This window comes from Alligator mississippiensis, chromosome 4 (assembly GCF_030867095.1).
Source record: "Alligator mississippiensis isolate rAllMis1 chromosome 4, rAllMis1, whole genome shotgun sequence".
Classification (NCBI taxonomy): domain Eukaryota; kingdom Metazoa; phylum Chordata; order Crocodylia; family Alligatoridae; genus Alligator; species Alligator mississippiensis.
In genome coordinates, this window is record NC_081827.1 from 103,171,083 (window position 1) to 103,188,793 (window position 17,711).

The 17,711-nt window shown below is 45.8% G+C and overlaps 1 protein-coding gene across 2 annotated transcripts in view; it reads left to right on the forward strand.

Moving 5' to 3' along the window:
- The window catches only part of SYN3 (synapsin III), a 377,511-nt gene that overhangs the window by 153,284 nt on the left and 206,516 nt on the right, over positions 1 to 17,711 (forward strand). For both annotated transcript variants that reach the window (XM_059726429.1, XM_019489296.2), the window contains exon 5: positions 12,287 to 12,443. In XM_059726429.1, the coding sequence (XP_059582412.1) occupies positions 12,287 to 12,443 (157 nt within the window). The remainder of the gene's footprint in view (positions 1 to 12,286; positions 12,444 to 17,711) is intronic.

Consider the following 17,711-nt stretch of genomic DNA (forward strand, 5'->3'; position numbering starts at 1 on the left):
ACAGACAGCATAGGTACCCACAGGTAAGTGTGTGTGGGGGAGGAGGGAGGTGTTTACACTAAGGTGTAGCCTAGAGTGGCTACTCTTTAGTGTAACACAAGATGGGTAACATAGATCAGAGAGAATCCTTCCCTGGAGTGGCATAATTTTGAGCCACATAATAAGTGCTTAAAACTAATTTCAGGTGTTAATGTGCAGACAATCCAGATGTTGAGAGTTCCAGGAGCCACCCAAAATTACTGTGCAACAAGGCCCTGGTCTCCTGAAAGAGTAGTCTATTTAAAGAGATCTGATTTTTCTTAATGAATTTATACCTAGCATTCCCTCAGTCAGCATTTACAAATAATTTTGGAGGCAATATTATCAGCTGGAAAGAGCAGGAGATAAGAAATTGGTTGTCCTTGGTTCTAGCATGTATTCTGCCATTAACTTGTGTGTTACTCTAGATAACATTGTCAAACTGGTGGCTGCAGTTAGGCATTTTTAAGTGGCCTGGCTTTTAAGACGTGGTTCCCACGGCTGACATTCACTTCGCTAAGAACACACCTCTGAAAATCAGCTCACTTATCTAGCTGCCTAAGGGTACAGACAGGCCTAACAACTGTACTGATATCAGTTAGGGACATAAGCTGTTGCAATGCAACAGTTACTTCTGCATGATCCTGTAGCAACACAAGTGTAGCAAAACTTAGCCTGAGGGAAGGGTTTTTGAACCCGAAAGCTTGCTTAATACCTATTCTCCAACTATTTGGGTTGGTCTAATAAAAGATATCAAATTCACCCAAGGAACCTTGTCTGCAAAACTTCTCAAACTTTAACCCTGTTTCGTTCAGGGTCTATGTCGGAACAATTTAGCTCACTTGCTACAGGATTGTGCAGAGATAACAGTTGCATCGTTACAGCTGATACATGTTCCCAAGCTCCCCTTCCCCTTTTAAAGAAGGTAAAAACTCAGTATCCTTAATAAAGTTATTCATGTCTGCATTTGAAAATGCTAGTGTTAGCTTCTCTGTGTTTCAGTTTCTATATTTCTATAATATGGGGAAAGCAGTTTGAAAGCATTTGAAAAGCATGATATATAATACTAAATATTATTGTTTTGCCCATAGTTAAATTGCTTGTAATCTTAATTTAATGCATAATTACTGTTGGTCACTGGTAATCGGATACAAGAGACGTGAAACATCATCCAATGGATGCCGTACATGCAAAGTTCCAGAAATTCAAAAGGAAAGACACTAAGTTACGTGATGTCCCCAGCTGCGTTTTGCTATGTGGCTCGGCTGCCATATACATTGCAACATTGGATTCCTATACTTCCTATATATGTTCCTATACTTATGAATATCAAGGGCAAAGGTCATCCTCTTTGTGTATATTTCTGTGTGGTGTCTATTGCAGTGGTGCTTTGGCTTATGATGTGTGGTCCCTTTCATGCTACAGTAGCAGGCTTACCTTTCAGAGCTTGGGTTGAGTCCCAGGCTTAAGATCCTGTGTTCTGATTGGTGGAGCTCATCCACCAATCAGGAGGCAGCAAGGGAAATAAAGTCATGCCCCTTTCCTGAGGGGAGGGGGAGAGGATTTTCCCCGGACCTGATTGAAGACTGCAAACTGCCAGGTCTGGAAGACTTCAGGGGCGGAGCCCTGGACAGAGAAGAGAGAAGAGGAGGGTTTAGAAGAGCTGAGGAGAGCTGCTAAGCAGGACGAAGCAGTAGCCCAGGAAGACCCCCTGAAGATTTCTATCAGCGGGGAGCAGTGGACGGCTCCAGCAGTTAGGCTCTCGGTGCGCAGCACGGCGCACAGAGTCCAGACCCTGGGAGCTGCGTGAGGCAGCTTGGGTCTGCAACCTCTGGCATGCAGCCAGAAACATGGTGTGCAGGCTGGTGCATGGAGCAGGATCTTTGGAGCCCCTTGGGCAGCTCAAGTCCACAACCCCCAGCACAAGTCTGGGAGCTCGGTGCAGGAGGTGCTGCATGGAGGGTGGGAGACCCTGGGAGCTGCTCAAGGTGACTCAGGACAGCAGTTCAGTGTGTATGGCACTGCCCAGACGGTCCAGGAGCAGAACAAGCCCCGGTGCTGCACAAGGATGTCTAGGCCTCCAACCCCTAGCACAAGGTGAAGTGCCCAATACATGTAGCGGGGCATGTGGCCCTAAGCCAGGCTGGTGGCAGCAGAGTTGTGTGGCAGGAAAGCCCGGCAGGAAACAGAGCTCAACCTGGAGAACAAAGGCAACCCTCCAGGACTGTGGAGTAGGAAGTTACCCTGGAGAGAGCATTCCAACTGGGGAGGGACCCCCCAGGGTTGCGAAGGGGCACCATGTAGGCTGCTCTTGGGTGATAGCGGGGGAGCTTAGGAGTCTTTGGGGTCTAACTTTCTTTTTCTTTTCCTCCCACCTCCTTTCCTGTAGTGATACCTTGGGAGTGGGGCCCCTGCTCCTTACAAGGCCATTCATATTAGGGCTGTGAGAAGTTTCACGCCCAATTCAATTCAGTGGAGGTTTGACACGATTTGGTGGCCAAATTTCCAAATCCGAATTGAATCAGAGGACCCTTTAATCTCTCCAAACCGAATTGGAACCCTCCGAATTGATTTGGAAAGATCCAGCAATTTGGACATAGAGACAGCTTTAAATGTTTTTTCTACATATCTCTAGATAGCAGGGGCTCATGAACATTGCGAGGCTGGGGCACATGGAGCGTCCCACAGAAGCATGGGGGACTCCCCAGTGTGCTTTGCAGTAGACCCAGAAATGGTCAGAAGTACTTCCAGTCCATTTCCGGGTCCACCAGGGAGCACACTGGGCCCCTCACCCCCCCAGCTCAGCAACTGGTGCCTCTTGGTCTGGGGGGGCACCCAGGGCCCCCTGCAGCTGATCACTGTGCTTGAGAGGTGCGGGGGGGTCCCCAGGGCGCTCCACAGAAGACCCGGAAGTGGACTGGAAGTAACTCCAGTCCACTTCTGGGTTCACTGCCGAGCACATGGAGGGCCCCCCACACTCCACGTGTGGGACTCTTCACGTACCCCAGCATCGCAGCATTCACAAGCCATGCCTGCTACCTCAAGGTATGTAGAAAAAACATTTAAAGCTGTGTCTATGTCCGAATTGCTGATTCCCCAAATCAGCACTGAGTCTTCAGATTCAGATTTGGATGAATTGAATCGGGAACAGTGATCTGAATTCATGAATCGAATCGCTGTCCCCAATTCAGGCCGAATCTGAATTGAATAGGGCCTGCTTCACACATCCTTAATTCATATCCCTTTAATTAACATTGAATTTTCTATTGATTCAATGATAGCATGTGTTCTAATAATATTGCTGGGGCCTATTGCATTACAATCCCAAATCCCCCAAATATGTTCTCCCTAACTCACTTTTTTCCCCCACTGAGGACCATGATATTATCTCAAACCCTGGACAGCCACTCACACATGGGGAGATAACTGGCAATAGGAGAGGCAGGTGTTTTCCTGCTATTCAGAGTCTCCTTATCCTATAGGGCTGTAGGATATTCCCGTTGTATAAGAACCCTTACTCCAAAATACAAGTATTTTAAAGCCAGTTGGGGATACCCAACCTTCCCAAATGGATGTTTTAAAAAGCCCTGCAGTATGGCCACACAAAGGCTACCTACCCAGGTCACGCAGGGGCTATCCCTTGCAGGAGGCGAGCAGTTTTCTTTCCTATGAAGCTGGTATTTTCTTGTCTCATATTAGTTGCTCATTGCTAGGTGGTGGGAATTTTTTCACAAGCTAAGAACTGTTCTCCCTGTAAAAGCAGTCATTCTTTGCACTTGTTCTACAAAGCAAGATTTCTGGGGAATACATATGAGCATTAGGGAAGATCTAGTCTATACGTTGACACAGTAAGGTCTATAATGTGGAGCTCAGAGTTCACCTCAGAATTGTTTGTAGAAGAGCTCTGGCCATTCATCATTTCATGAGGTTCAGCACAGCTTTTAGGAACCCCCCGCCCTTTTTTTTTTTTAAGCCAAACTATGGAAATCCCTGTGAAGCAAAGAGAGTGTAGGACAATAAAAGAAACTGACTTTGAGAGTTTAAGCTCCCAAAAGCAAAATGGAGACATATATTTAGCATATAATTTTTCCATGATTCACAGAATGTACTGTACTCTGCATATACATCTGTATAGTACATACTGGGTGCATCTACATATGATGCTACATCACCGTAGCAATGTGCTATGGTGACATAGTGTCTGCAGGCAAGATCCACGATGCTGCAGCAACATCACCATAGCAATGCACTTTATAGTAACACATGAAGACATGCCATCCCCCCTCCTCCCCATTGGTGCAGTTTTACTGTGCCGTCATTTAATACTTGCTTTAGGAAGTACTAAATGACGACGCACAATTATTTTAGCAGCTATGATGCCATAGCAATGTGCTATAGCAAGACATCTTGTTGCTACCGTGATGTAGCATCAGCATCATGGTTTGTGCCCACTGGTGCTATGTCTCCCTTTGTCGCTGTAGCGTGTCGCTATGGCGATGTAGCATCACATGTAGACACGCCCACTATGTATTTAACACAGAGCATATATTAGTAGTGGTAAACGTATTTCACATAAAACATATATGGCAGATATGTTAAATAGGTGGTATAGTGCTGTGTTTCAGACAGCATGTAGTGTTGTTAAATATGCATTTAAACAAAAAACAAACCTCAGACTACCAGTAAACCCCTGCCCTCACTTAAGTGATCTTCAGTTGAGCGAAGTCAGTGGGTTAACACAAGGTATAATTCAGGGTAGCATTTGGCAGCATTGTCATTACGCATTAAGCATTTTAGCCTGTGTGATATATCTTAATAAACCTTAGAAAGTATTCCCATGGTGCTTTACCTTAATCTTCCTCCACTGTTCCCCATTTTTTTAAGCTGTAGCACAAAGCGGGGATTGGGGTTTTTTTTTTTTTTTTTTGGTTGCATCCATTCCAGTTGCTGCTGTTAAACAGCTGCTTGCAGGAACTGTTTCTCTCATCAGGGTTTAGTTATCTCCCAAATGAATAATGTCCCTTTTTGCCTCCCCAGCAGCTGGCGTCCAGCCGATGTGTGAGCAAGATGCTGACAGTTATTGGGAAAACATTTGGAGTGGAGGCAGCTGCCAGAAAGCAGAAGTTGCTGTTAGCAGAGCAGGGCAGGGAATATCTCAAAGACTAAACCTCTCCCTGGCCTGTTCACATTTAAGTTAACTCCTGATTTAAAAAAAAATGTGCAGCCTGATTCTAAATTTTCATTAATGAATTAAGCCTGAGCTAAAGTTAAATCTGATGAGGGCATGGCTATATTTTTTTCCCTCAAGTTGATCATGTTTTGCTTCTATCTTCAATCACCTCCTTTCTGCCTGGGTTTTTATTAAGGTCTGTTTCAAGGGAAAATGCATAATGGGAGTGATGGGCAAAAGTCTGCTCTGTAGCGTGTATACAACCCCATGGATGTCTGCTGTCCATCTAACTCAGGGCTGTCCAATTGGTGGGCTGCATACAGCTGCCACACAATTAGCATGTGGCCCATGGGCTCCCACCAAGCCACCAGTCCTCCTTCCCATTGCTCCTGCCGCAACAGTGGGTTTTTTCGGGTTCCTCTCGCTCCCCAAGCTCCTTCCTGCCTCCACCTCTGGGGACAGGGCAAAGCAGCAGAAAGGGGTTGGAGTGCCTGAGGTGCTCATGTGGAGCGGGAGAGTGCCAGGTTGCTTGTGCAACAAAGGAAGGAGATGAGGTGCCCACATTTCAGGTGGGTGGCATACACAGCTAGGAGGGGGTGCTGCATGCACAGTGGAGGGAACTTAAGCTGCCTGTACTGCAAGAGGTGTGGGGGGAAGCCTATGCAGCTGGGCTGTCTGCTGTGTGCATGGTGGGGAAGGAAGGGGTGCCGGCTTGTCCACACAACAGGGGGAATCTGGGAGGGGAGCCCTGGATCGGCAGCCCACCCCTCATGCAGCTCCTGAGTCTGTGGCCCACTTTGCATGTGTTCCCCAGCCCACAGGCAATTGGACAGCTCTGGTACTTCTAAAAGGCTCAAACCTCATATTTCACCAGCGCTTAGTCAGTCACTGGAACCCTCCTTCTTGAAAATGGGCTATAGTTTAAAAATGGTGTAGTGACAAGATCATGATCTTTATTACTGATTTCCAGACTAAATTTGTTCAGGTTACAATCAGAATGTTTGACACCAAATTTTGGAGACTGCTACTGTACAGCTTGGGGAACATGTGACCAAATCTATTTCCGAACAGCACCTAGAGGCTGCCTCCTAGCTATTCTAAGTTATGATGACTGTAGTGATCCCTGCAATTGCTGCTATTCCACTTTCATTGCTAGTAGGCCACCCTTTCTGCTGTTTCTGGGTTCCTCTATGCTGAAAGCATCCTCACCTACTTGGTTAAGTCATCTACTTACCTACTTCACACAGCCAGATGACTTTCACAGAAACCAAATCCTAATGACTTTACTCACATAAATAGTCCTGTTGACATCACCAGGATTCTTTTGTAAAGGGAGACAGTTTTTGCCTTTTTCTGTTTTAAAAAAAAATGTGATTTTGGTTGAAAGGAGACCCTTCCTTCGAATATTTTCCATTTTACCCCAAACTTTAATGTAATAAAAAGGTTGTTAACATTGTCTAGCATTATGAAAGATGTAATAATGAATGTAAAACTGAAAATAGCAAAGCTTTCCAATTGGTTGTTGATGATGTTGTGACTGTATCATTAACGCTCTGATAATTCATAAACAGGACGTTCTTTATTTTTAAAAATGCCATTTTATATTACTTCTAAGAGGCCTGAGGCACTGCATTATTTAGGGATGGGGGGGTGGTTTTGCACTTCTTAGGTAGTTTAATTTACTTATGTTTTGGACTTGTGCCTCAGAACATTGCCTGAAGGCTCAATTAATCTTCTAACAATGCACAGCCTGGTATATCTTATTGCTTAATTTTACATTTTCCATCCTTTGTTTGAGTATTGAGAAGGGGATTTAGAGGAGAGCCTTAGTCAAAACAGGATGGTCCGAAAACTGATTCAAGTATCTTAAAAGGTAAAGGAGGCTAGGAAGCACAAACTCCTTTGTTAGCCAAGATGCTGTCCTGTGTAAATATGAAGAGCAAAGTCCCCTGTGAAATTAAAACGATTGTGCAAAGAAAGAGAGCCCATCCTTCTTCCAGAGTTTGGCCCAAGAGCTCGTTGCTCATGTGACCAGATGGGTGAGTACTGAAGAGGTCAGAGATGGGCAGCTCTTCTCTTGTGCAACTTCTTCAAAGTCCCAAACAAAAAGTAACAAGAAAGAAGCTAAAGACTTAATTTCTGGATATGGAAATAATTTTGACTGTCACCAAGTGGCTTGCTCATAGTGGGATGCGGAAAGGAGCTTAAAAGGCATTCTGACAGCATGATCTATTATTGAATGTTATTTTTTTCATGCACATGAAGCTCTTTGAAGTTCTCAGTGAGCAGCTGAAGGACCAGAAATCAAGCCAGAGCTACTGATATGTCCTAGCTCTGGTTATAGACATAGGAACTCTCATTAAAACATGAAATTTCCCACCAGGATTTGCAGTCATCTTCTGCTGTGTTCTGGTCCACAGTGAATGGAGAACCTGCTTACTGCAGTGAAACTTTAATGGTGATCTTTTCAACTCTGAGGTTCTTCTGGTTCCTAGAGCAGTAAGGCATCTTCAACTAGCAGAGCTATTGCTACGGCTCCATCACTGTTTAACCATGGGAACAACAACAACACCAACAAAAGCACCAACTCCAAAACCATTTCTGGAATTGGCCTTTGGAAGTTTACTTCCTAAATTCTAGCCCACCCATTGATAGCCAAGAGCTGCAATTAAAAATATTAAAACACAGATTTTGCTAAAGATAGCCAAAGAAGTAGAGATTTGGATTTGATTCCCTACTTTAAGGAAAAGTTATGGGTATTTTGGATCCAGGGTTTTAATTTAAGCTAGTCTCTAAAATTTAGTCTTACTGTTTAAAACATAGAACTAAAGCATGTTGGAGTAAACTGAAAAATGGTTCATTCTATGACAACTAAAATAAGGACCTTGCATTGTACCCACAGAGCATTAGCACCAGGGGCAATGCGTAGGGGTGCATGCGCACTCCCTGTGTGTGGCAGTGTACTCCCTGCAAAAAGGTGCCACCAACAGTGTTACCGCCTGCTACCCTGTCGCCGGCACCACTGGCGACATCTGTGGGCAGTCCCTGATTGCCCCTGGCTACTGCTGACACTGCCAGCGGCACCTGTGGGTGGTCGCTGACCCATGGTGGGCACTTGCCACCCCCGCCCCGCTGCCAATAGTGCCAGGGGCATCTGCAGAAGCTCCCCACTCGCCACCTCCACACTCCCACTGTCGCCAGCACAGCCATGCCCCCCAGCTGCCAGGGGCAAATGCCATTCATGGTTAGCACTTTTAAAAGTTTTCTTATAAACCAGTACTTCCCAAACTTTTTCCTCAATATGACTACATTTCCTCAGCATGGCCCATCACTCCCCACCTACAGCCCCCTGCCCCTACCAGTGCCCCTTACACCCCATCCACAGCCTGTGGCCCTGCCAGTGCTCCTCACTCCCAACCTGCAGCCCCCACCCCCCAGGTGCCCCAGAGCCAGAACGCACAGCCCCCTGCCCCCCCTGTAGCACCTAAGCCCCAGCTGCTGCCCAGGGGAGGCAACAGTTGCTGCAGCCAGAGCAGACCATGGAGCCCAGGTCCCCTCCCCTCCCCTCCCCCATGGGGAGAGGAATGCAGGGGAGTGGGGGAGGATGCAGGCTGCCCACTGTGTAGCTAAGGCTCCCTGCCCTGCTGCCCTCCTCTTGGGGGTCTCCACAGCCCAGTGGGCAGGACCAGGCACAGGAGGGAGTGCCATACTGCCATAGTCACCAAGTTGAGGTGCCCTCTGTCTGCCCAGTACCAGTGTGGCAGAACTCCATACCACAGCCCCTGCTGCACCTCACCTTGCACGTGTGCACACGTGCACATGGTGCCCTCTGCCCCTGATCGCCCTTCCCTAATCCCCCTAACCCCAAGCAGCCCATTGCAGGCTGGAACTCTGCCAGTCTACAAGGGGCAACCTGCATTTTCCTGCATTTTTCTCCTTTAAAGGAGGCAGTACATCAGGAAAATAGTATTTTCTGTGAAGGAGCCAAGCTCTTTCCTTCCTGGTTCAATAGGGCACAGTTACTTGTTCATGTCTCTTCCCCCTTGGTGTCGTGCTTGCTAGTCCCACTCGTGTTGATTCTTTGTGTGTTCTTTTTCATCTTTATTGCATTTTCTAATCTAGCTTCTGGTCTTTCTGACCAGTTTCTGCTTCTCTTTTACACTGAGTTTTTCAAGATTTCAGAACTTTGAGGGATGGAAAGTGATTTGCACCAAAAAGGCACGCAGTTTGAGAAGACTCCTCTTCATCATACGTGCTTGCTCCCTGGTGGTTGTAGGCCCCACATTCCTGTGTCTTATTTTGTTCAAGTTATTCTGGGGTTGTAGTTATTTCTTTTGTTCAAGATACTCTGGGCTTGCAGTTATTTCTTTAGCAGCCTCTCCTTTCCTGCCTAGGAGGCTCTGTAGCCTGGCAGTGCAGTTAGGTAGAGTCTAACCCTCCTCTGTGCTCACCTGAACACGCTTTCCTGTCCCTTGTACTTCAGTTTGAGATCTACTGAACAATGAACCTGAGCTGATCTATCATGCAGAATTTAGATAGGACTGCATTATTTACTCTGCCTGCTTATTTCCATCTCTTATGCTATGATCTCTCACTTCCCCAGTCTCTCAAAGAAAACCATTTGATCTAAACTTCCATCTGATAGAGTCAAGATTAGATTAGACAGTGTGGAGCGTGGGTTTTTTTTATCCTTTTGTGTTCCTAGGTAGACCAGTCACCTTTAGTTTTAATGACACACAAAAAGGAAGCAAGGATGTACCTATCTGGAGCAGGTCATCACTTAGAACCTAGAATGTTTACCAGCCCAGTGGGAGCATTGAACCCAAAGTGTTTCTTGTCCCAGCATGTTAATTATTCCTTTCTGGGGATGTTTCCCTGCCCAGTGGTTGTTTTCCACCTGGAAGGCTTAGCAGAAGTCAAGCAGTTAAAAATTCCAAGGTTTGCATTCACTTGCTGTTTCTCAGCATGGGGTCACCACTTGCCTTGCCTCATTGACATTGGGAAGGTCCATAAATCAGCTGCACATTAGCAAGCATTGCCCTCCAGACATGTATTACACATTTCACTGATTGAGGAAAATGCCACCTTTGCTGCCAAGTGCATTAAGGAGCCCATCTGAGTTTAAGACAACTGCATAGCATTTCTAAAGCCTCTGCATCATAACAAGAGGAGGGCATACTTATTGCTACAGCTAGATTAATAGCAAACGCCCAAGGCCAACAAGTAAAATGGAAAGCTTAAAACAATAAGCAGTTCCAGATTTTCACTGCAGTGTGTATTGCCGCAGTCTGGCCCAGAGTCACCATCTCAGAGTTCCCAGCCAAAGTGTCATAAATATAAATAGGAGCTATAAACCCCAAAGATTTCCAGTTCGTACATTCGAAGGATAAAAATTATAGTCTCATAGCAAGGAAAATGTTCAAGGGCAGTGAGGTAATGGGACCTGGATATGGAACCTATTTCTCTTAAGAACTTTCATGTAATTTGGAAATTTTCCTAATGCCCTTGATGCTACCTTTTATTAAAATATAAATTTTTCCCCATGTTTGCAGAGAGTCCCTCTAGTACAGTGGTTCTCAATCTTTTTGATGCAAGGCACTCCTCGTTGCACTCAGAGGCCCCCAGCAGTGTCAGCAGCCCTTTCCTCAGGGGGTGCACTGCCAATCTCAAGGGGTGCACATGCACCCCCTGTGCATTGCCAATGTATTACAGTGCTTAGTTTCTTGCAGAGGGGCCTGAGCCTGCAGGCTTTTACTGCTCATCTCCTCACACCACTTGGCACCCTTCAAAGGATCTGGTGGTACTCCATGGCACCATGGATGAAAATTACTGCTCTAATGCAGTAGTTCTCAACCTTTTTAGAATCAAGGCATACCGCATTAGACTTGAGACACCCTTTGAAACATGCCATCTCTTAGCTTTCACTTGTGTTTTGACTACAGAAAAATAATAGAATATTTTTTCTGTTGCAGAGAACTCAGAAAGATCACAGCAGGTCAGAATGTTTTCAATACTATTGATTCCTACTTGAAATCTCTAAATTTAACTTATGAGTCATGTTTGTACACCCAATAGTGCTAACATTGTATGGCATCCCCCACCACCCTTGTGAGGATCTCAAAGCACCCCAGGGTGTCTCAACACCTGGTTGAGAATCACTGCTCTAGTGCCTTCAGAAACAAACTGCTTACTGAGCATTGTTTTCGGTAAGCTTTCCAATTGCTGTTTCCAGATACTTTGAATTGATCCTAAGATACAATATACAAAGTGTCACTTACCAGTAGATTCTTACCAAAGCTCATCTATCGGTTCAACCAGAAAAGACCTCTCCCCTCGGACTTAGTTAACACTTCTCCCTTAAAATTGTAAGGGCCCCAGTACAAATCTTAGCTCTGATAATGTGCTGGATTCCTACCACTGCCTGGAGGACACTATTAATTTGGTTAACTGCTTTGTGATGTCTGTTCCTACTTGTTTTTTTATACATGGAAGTGGCCAATATGTGCTCTGCTCTCTATGTGGTAAATTGATTCAAAAGGAATGTGTTATATGTGTCACATCATTTGAGATCCTGAATGATCTACTGATCCATTCTGCTTCCTTTCTGTAGCTATTCCATTCCACCATTAACAAATCATCTTTTGCTGCTTCATCTGCTTAGCACATTGCCACTAGTGTCGCCAGTTTTGACCAACCCCCCCCCCCCCTCCCAACTGGGGAGAATTCCCCTCCCAGAGAAAATATATGATGGTTAGCAGCAGTTGTTAGTTGTTCCTATGCATGCCAGATTGGAATGGAAACTAGCAAATCCATTTAGAGTGTTTCTAAGCTCCTATGCTTGAGGCTACATAGGATTTTATTTTTATTTTTAAACACTGGGTTTATTGGGGGTTGGATTGTGTGTGTGCAGGGAGGGTTTTTTATTTAATTTAATTTTATTTAATTTTACTGTTTTTTGTAATATAATTGAGACAGTACTGCAGGCTTGAGAAGTGCAATGTATATGAAGGAAAGCAAAATGGAAGGATCGGGAGGGGGGAAGGAAGGGGAGGAATGTAGATGATTATTTAAAAACTTTACTCTAATTATGTCTTGTAGATCTTTCAAGCCCGACTTTGTTCTGATTCGACAGCATGCTTACAGCATGGCCCTTGGAGAAGACTTCCGCAACCTCATCATTGGCTTTCAGTATGGTGGAGTTCATAGTGTCAACTCCCTATACTCCATTTACAACTTCTGCAGCAAGCCCTGGGTGGTAGGTGCTGACCCAGATTTCTCTCTTTGGCAGGATGCTTAGTGCACATGTCATTTTAAGAGGGGAAGCTAGCTGAGAGGCAGCTTTGAGGTGGCAAAGGGAGCTGATTTGGAGACTCACTTGATTGGAAGAGGGCTGGGCTTGAGCCATATAAGCCCAGAGGCTGAGATGATCAGGGAATCTAGCCCTGAGAGCCACAAGGAAGGGAGCTCTTTGCACCAAGGCTCCTAAATGACTAAGGAAGTAAGTTAAGCAACTCTGTAGGCATGGGAACAAGGCAATATTACCCGAGGCAGAAAGAAAAGGGTTTTATGCTGGCCAGTGGCTTTTATTTTCTGTTGGTACTCTTGTTTGAGTTACATGTCCTGCTGGAGGCAAGCTCAAGGCACTCTGTGAGCCAGTAGCCCATAGAGGGGCTAAATAAGAAATGGGGCTCAGCAAGGAGTGCAGGAACTCAGAGAGAGGGGCCTAGCAGGGAGCGAGGAGCCCAGGCTGAGGGTGGGACCAGGAGGTCCAGGAGCCAGAGAGTGACTAATCATGGGAACGGAGAGTCCACCAGCCCAGAGGGCTGAGCAGAGAGGACCAGAGGGTCCAGGAGCCTGGACAGGAGCTGAGGATGGGATCAGAGGGTCTTTGAGTCCAGATTGACTGAGGGTCCAGGAACCCAGAGAGAAGCTAAGAGTGGGGCTAGAAGGTGCATGAGCAAAGAGAGAGACTGAGAGGGGGACTAGAGGGTCTACAAGCCCAGAGAGAGGGCTGAGCAACCCAGGGGGTCTGAGAGACCAGAGCAGGTCTGAGTGACCCAGAGGGCTGAGTGAGAGACCAGGGGGTCCAAGATCCCAGGGAGGGACTGAGTATGGGACCAGGAAGTTGAAGAGCCTAGGGAGGGACTGAGTGTGAAAGGAACGTCAGGAGCGATAACACCTGTGAGGATTGGGGTGCGGTGTTGGGGTGGACAGAACTACACAATTGGCCTTTAAGGTTACAGTGCCCTGGAGGGGCTTAGACAGGCTGAGGTGGTCCATTTATCTCAAGTACTGAGCGGAGATTAGGGGTGCCTGGGAGGGACCAGTTGGAGATTCTAATGGACTAAGGCTCATTCTAAGGCCTGTGGGCAGCCTTCCTTCCCTCTTATTTATGAAGAACAAGGCATGGCAGGCAAGTAATGAAGGGAAGGCTCAAGCCTGACAGGATCCATACAGTCACCAGGAGGTGTCACAGCTGCCCCTGGGGCCTGGTCCTGCCACAGTCTCATTAATGCTGGAAAGGAGAAATCTGGAGCTGAGGAAGTCCCCAGACCAGCCTCCAGTAGCTGTGTCCACATGTGCATGGACATTTGGTTCCCCAGGGACAACTAGCAGCAGTGCATCCTGTGTCACTGCTACTTGTCCCTGGTAAACGCCTACATCACGCACGCTCTGGAGTGCAGCAAGTAACCTCAGGAGCGGTAGGGGAGGCTGGGGCCAACACTGGGCTGGCCCTAGCAGCCTTACCTGGAGTTCTGAGGGCCTCCCGGGGCTGCAGCAGTGGCGATTCTGCTGTGTGGAGCCTAGATGGCAGCTGCGGTGTGGATCCGGGCGGCCCAGCTCTGCTTTTGAGTGGCACATGCTGCCATACTTGAACTGCTCTGCTTTTTTCCTCCATGGGTTTAGGGGTCAAAAAACCCTTCCATGCCACTCCCTTGCAGCACAGAGAACAACTGAATGTGCAGTATGTGGAGCCACAGACGTCTACATTACCACATACTGCATGGCTGCATGCATCTGGATGCGGAGAGTTTGTTTATCTAATAAAAGTTCTTTTGTTCAGGTTATAAATATCATTGGTAGACTCTGATCTATACTGGGAGTTCCTTGAGAGCCCATCAGTGTTTCTACTTTAGCAACCTTCTGGGCCTAATGTTAGCTTCATCCTCCTCTTTTTTGCAATGCTTACAATGCTTCTTCAGCTTTCCTTGAATCTGTTGTCTGGATGCATAAGAAACAAGAACTTCATCTTAAAATCTGAATCTCTTACATAGCAGCTCATACCAATACTGCTGGGTTTCTGGACTGGCAACAAAGTTTATTTGAACTTGACAGAACCACTTGCTTATTTAGTTCTAGCAAGTCTTTGGATGGTCATTTCTAAGAGAGAATGTAATTCTGTGTCCATAATTTGTATTGCAGTAGCACTGGGTACTCCAGCCAAGATTAGAAACAAAAGTCTCTACCCAAAAGATCTTTGGATTTGCAGACATAATTTATATTCATTTATTAGATTTCTCCCACCCTATCCAAAAGGTTGAGGGCAGCTTTTGTGCCACTGTTTTGAGGGGGGGGTTGTAGCTGTTTTCAATTTGTGGAAACTTAATTTTCAAAAAAAAAAAAAAAAAAAGGAAGATAGAGAAAACTTTTTAAGTGGAGTATGTTAGAGAAAGATGGAGGAGGGAAAGGAGAGCATGAAATGACATGCAAGTAGAGTAGTTCATGAATTTTATGGTGAAACAAAGTTTTGTTGAGCCTGGGAAGTTTAATTGGAAATACACTGGATTCAGCAAATTTCTTCCAGCTTCAAGGCAGGGTTCTAGTGGAATCCATGGAGTATCAGGAATGCTGCAAGCTCTGGGATCCCTGGCCGCAGATCAGAGGTATTTGGTGCATCTGCCATGGGAACCTCCTCTAGCTGTTCAGTAAAAATGACATTCTACCTACACTGAAACTGACAAGAAGGTCAATTTTACAAAGGAACTGCAGGGTCTTAGGAGCTTCCAGTTTGTGGGACATTTTAAAAAGAAAAAAATGTTTTGGGTTTGATGCACACCAAAACTAAAATGATAAACAAAAACAGAATGTCCTTTGAGCTGGAAACCCTTGCTTTTTGGCAATTTCTGTGTATGAAGGACCAAACTGCCAGTCTGTATATGGAAGAGCCTACACTATAAAAACAGCTGATTCATTCATTAGCATTTGCAGATCCATGTGGCTGCTTGATTATCTTTAATTCTTCCGGTTTCTTTTTTGGCTGGCTCTTCCAATCGCTTTGTTGCCCCAAGCTCAAACCAGTGAAAGAGGAGCCCTTCTTGAGTGAAGGTGCCCTCCAGAATTGAAGTTGTGGTTACAAGGCAAGGGGCTTTGGGACTACAGGCTTCAGCTTATACTAGCTGTGTAAGAAGATGATAGGGAGAGTGCATTCCCCAGTATCCTCACCTGAGTGTCCTTGACAATGCAGCTCTAGAAAAATCCTTATATTACTAGGGGTGTGCGAAACAAGCTGTATTCGATTCAGATTCAGCCTGACTTGGGGACAGTGATTCGATTAATTGCTTTGGATCACTGTCCTTGATTTGATCTGGCCAAATCCAAATTTGAAGATTCAATGCTGATTTGGAGAATCAGCAATTCGGCCATAGACACAACTTTAAATGTTTTTTTTCTACATACCTCAAGGTACCAGGCATGGCTTGTGAACCTTGCAATGCTGGGCCAGATGGAGCGACCCACAGAGGCCCCCCCCCCACCATGCTTGGCAGCGACCCTGGAAGTGGACCAGAACTACTTCTGATTCACTTCCAGGTCCACCGGGGAGTGTACTGGTGGTGCACCCCCACACTCCCTGGCTCAGTGATTGGCCACGGGGGGACCCCGGATGCCCCTCCAGACCTAGGAGGCACCAGGGGGAGTGCCCCCCCCCACCCCATGCTCTCCCTGGCAGACCCAGAAGTGGACTGGAAGTGCTTCTGGTCAACTTCTGGGTCTGCTGCCAAGTGCACTGGGGAGCCCCCCATGCTCCTGTGGGACACCCCATCCACCCCAGCATTGCAGCATTCACAAGCCATATGGTACCCTGAGGTATGTTGAAAAAAACATTTAAAACTGTCTGTCTGAATCTCTGAATCTTTCCGAATCAATTTGGAGGGTTCCGATTTAGTTCGGAGAGATTAAAGGATCTCCTGATTCGATTTGGTGGCCGAATCTCTGAATCCAAATCGGGCCGAATCTCCACTGAATTGAATCAGGGACTGAAGCTTTGCACAGCCCTATATATTACAATATTTACTTGAATGTAAGATGACCCTGAATATAAAACAACCCCCCTAATAATTAGATTTTATATATGGAAAAATGATAAACTTGTTATAATTTTCCAGGCATTGAATCTTAATTATTGGAGGTTTGCCTTGCATTTATCCCTCTTCCATTGCTACAGCAGGGAAAATAAATCTGGTGTGGGGTCAGTTAGCCCTCTTGCCTTTGTCCCCTGCCCCAGAAAACTTCTACTTCTTCCCCTGCAGCCCCTTCTTCCCCTTACTACCAGACCCTGCTTTCCCTGAGCACATGGAAGCAAGGGGCAAATTTGAAAATACTGATGTTGAAACACATGCCTGTAGTAATTTAATTAATCTAGAATTGATGCCTATTACCTTTTTTATAACTGCTGTAAGTTTTAGTACAGGGACTCTATAAACGCACTTTTAAGTAGCACTTATTTGTGTGTGTGTGTAATATATATATAAAATTAATAAAAAATATACATATTAGTTCAAAACCAAAAGGCTTATGATTTATCCAGTTCATTGGACTGGGCCCTAGAAGAGTCAACAGAATTTCAAGCTATGGGGACCCCGTAGTTCAACACTGCTCAGTATGTCTGTGTATTCCAGATACCCCCATAAAGGATCCATGAGAATTAGCCCACCCAGTCATGACTGGAACTGGGTGTTCTTGGCAGAAGTCCTGGAATCCTCCAAAAATGAGACACGGGGCAACCTGGTCTGGCTGCACTTCATGAAGGACAGGGTCACAATAATTATATGCGACAGGCTGAGAGGAGATGGCAGAGGGATTCTGGGTGAACTGTTTGAGGCCCCATTTGGTGATGTTTGCTAGACATTCAAGGCTGGTGAAAAAACAGGAATCACTGGAAATGGGAAAGAAAGGCACAGCTCATCTGTGGGAGTGAAGAGGAAGTCAAAATGTATGCAATGTAGTGGCTGACCATGACTTTAAAAAGAGTCAATGCTGAAGGAGACTGAGTGCAATGGGCCCCAGAATATCTCTTCTGGGAGGGCACTGAGGTAGTTCTTTGCATAATTGTGATGGTTAAAGGTGATGGGCATGCAGGAACACTGGTGCACAGATGCGCAGTGCAGTTTTTGTAATGGGAATAAAAGTGCTTTAACTGTAAAGGTGTGTTTTGGACTCTCAAGTGAACCACAGCAGTCACAAGGCAGGTCAGTAGGGGTATCATTATTATATTATATTTTATTATATTTTATATTTTTATTAT